This window comes from Antrostomus carolinensis, unplaced genomic scaffold (assembly GCF_000700745.2).
Source record: "Antrostomus carolinensis isolate BGI_N321 unplaced genomic scaffold, ASM70074v2 scaffold30038, whole genome shotgun sequence".
Lineage (NCBI taxonomy): Eukaryota > Metazoa > Chordata > Aves > Caprimulgiformes > Caprimulgidae > Antrostomus > Antrostomus carolinensis.
Window position 1 is genome coordinate 878 of NW_010335496.1, and position 2197 is coordinate 3074.

Consider the following 2197-nt stretch of genomic DNA (forward strand, 5'->3'; position numbering starts at 1 on the left):
AGGTATGCTGTGGGTTCTGATCCCTCCTTCCTGCCCCCTTCTGCCATGCCCTGCAGCTGGGGACAGTGCTGGTGGGATCCCCCACGCAGGATGGGACCATCTCCATCCTCACCACCTCGGCGGAGGCGGATGAGCCCCACAGGGTGCAGTTCCCGGCTCCCCACCAAGGCAGCCCCCTGAGCCCGGGGCAGCCGCGCTGGGCCAACTACGTCAAGGGCATCATCCAGCAGTACCGGGGTAAGCAGGGGTTAGAGCCCTACTCGAGTGGGGATGGTGCTCAGCACCCAGCTTTTGGTGTGCTCCAGGGGCTCTTACAGTGCTGGTGTGATACTGCTGGGGATGGTGCTCAGCACCCAGCTTTTGGTGTGCTCCAGGGGCTCTTCCAGTGCTGGTGTGATCCTGCAGCTGCTGCTGGGCCAGTGGTGCTTTCAGCTCCAAAGACCCCTGTGTTTGGGGAGGGGAAGCCCGAGTCACACTCTGCCATGGGTCACCCTGTGTTTTAAAATGGGATATCAGACAGGGGCTCCTCTCCATCAGTTCCCTGTGAGCTGTGGGGGCTCATGGCCCCCCCTCCTCCCTTCTGTCCCCACAGGTGGTCCTGTGCCAGGTTTCAGCGCCGTGATAGCCAGTGACATCCCCCTGGGCGGGGGCCTCTCCAGCTCAGCCGCTCTGGAGGTGGCTACTTACACCTTCCTCCAGCAGCTCTGCCCCGGTAAGGCAGCAGCCGGTCCTGGCCCCTGGTGCCTCTGTTCCCGGGTGGGAGCTGGGATGAGGTGGGGGTGCCCTTATCAAGATCCCCCAGCCCTAGGGGAAACACCACTGGGGGGTGGGTCACAACCCCACAGCGCAGCTGGAGCTGCGGGGCTCACCCAGCCTGACCTGCCCATGCTCCTAAACGCCATGGACCACCCCTGGGGCTGGCTGGGAAGGTGAGAGGATGTTCCCTTGGGAGCATCTTCTCCCCCATTCATGTCCCCAAAACTGGAGAGATCTGAGACACCACAGTGTCAACTTATTGCATCCAGCTGGATCTGAGGACTCACGCTGGCACAGATGCCGTGCACTGGTGCAGGAGCAAAACCCCATTCCATGGGAAAGCAACCCTTTACCTTCATGTCTACTCCTCCTGCTCCAGAGCAAGAGGCCAAGGTCCCAGAGCTGCTAACCTGTGTGTCTCTGCTCTGGCCCAGATGATGGTGATTTAGTAGCCAAGGCGCTGGCGTGTCAGAAAGCGGAGCACACGTTTGCCGGCATGCCCTGCGGGATCATGGACCAGTTCATATCTGTGATGGGCAAGGAAGGCCACGCGCTGCTCATTGACTGCAGGTCAGGGCTGAGCACCCTCCTTGGGCAGGTGGGGACAAGCTGGTCCTGTGACCATGAGATAAATTTGGGAGTGCAGGGAGGGGTTAACCCCCGAGCCCAGCCCAAAATCTCATCGCAGAACTGGGGCTCCCTGCATTTTAATTCCTCTGTCTTGATTTCTCCTCCTGCATCCTTTCCTTGACTTACCTGGGCTGTCTTTCCCACAGTCATTGAGGTCTCTTATGGGACGAATAATTGGGAGGGAGTGAAATGCTCCAGCAAAATCCTAAACCACGTGGACTTTGCCTCTGCAGAGGCAGGAACTGCCAGCCATGTGGCCTCACCTGGATGGCCGAGGGCTGGAGCAGGCAAGGGGGGACAGGCACATGGCTGAGCTCTCACTGCAGATCCCTGGAGACCATCCTTGTCCCACTGACCGATGCCAGCTTGGCCATCCTCATCACCAACTCCAACGTGCGGCACGCACTGACGGGCAGCGAGTATCCCACGCGCCGGCGGCAGTGTGAGGAGGCGGCGGCGGCACTCGGCAAGGCCAGCCTGCGAGATGCCACCATGTCTGAGCTGGAAGGTGGGGACGGTTCCTCCCTTGGCTCTGGCTGCTCCTTGGGGCAGTAGGAGCTCGGTGCCCCATGGCATGGGCTGAGATTGCGGGGCAGCACTTGGTGGGTGGGTGGGTGCATGCACCAGGATGGGAATGTGCCACAAGTAGAGAAGCTCTGGCACAGGATGGTTGCAGGATGTGACCATGCTCACCCTCAGCAGCATCCTGCAGACCTGAGTGGCTTTGCTGCAGTGACATGCATGTCTCCACAGCGGCCAGGAGCCGGCTGGGCGAGAAGGTGTACCGGCGGGCCCGGCACGTCGTTGGTGA

The 2197-nt window shown here is 60.9% G+C and overlaps 1 protein-coding gene across 1 annotated transcript in view; it reads left to right on the forward strand.

The window, feature by feature from the left end:
* Positions 1 to 44: 44 nt before the first annotated feature.
* Positions 45 to 2197, forward strand: part of GALK1 (galactokinase 1) — a gene marked incomplete at its 5' end in the record, with an annotated part of 3742 nt that continues 1589 nt past the window's right edge. The window contains 5 exons of the mRNA XM_029086638.1: positions 45 to 237; positions 593 to 712; positions 1191 to 1326; positions 1713 to 1894; positions 2140 to 2197. The exon at positions 2140 to 2197 is cut by the window's right edge and continues 87 nt beyond it. Of these exons, the coding sequence (XP_028942471.1) occupies positions 45 to 237; positions 593 to 712; positions 1191 to 1326; positions 1713 to 1894; positions 2140 to 2197 (689 nt within the window). The remainder of the gene's footprint in view (positions 238 to 592; positions 713 to 1190; positions 1327 to 1712; positions 1895 to 2139) is intronic.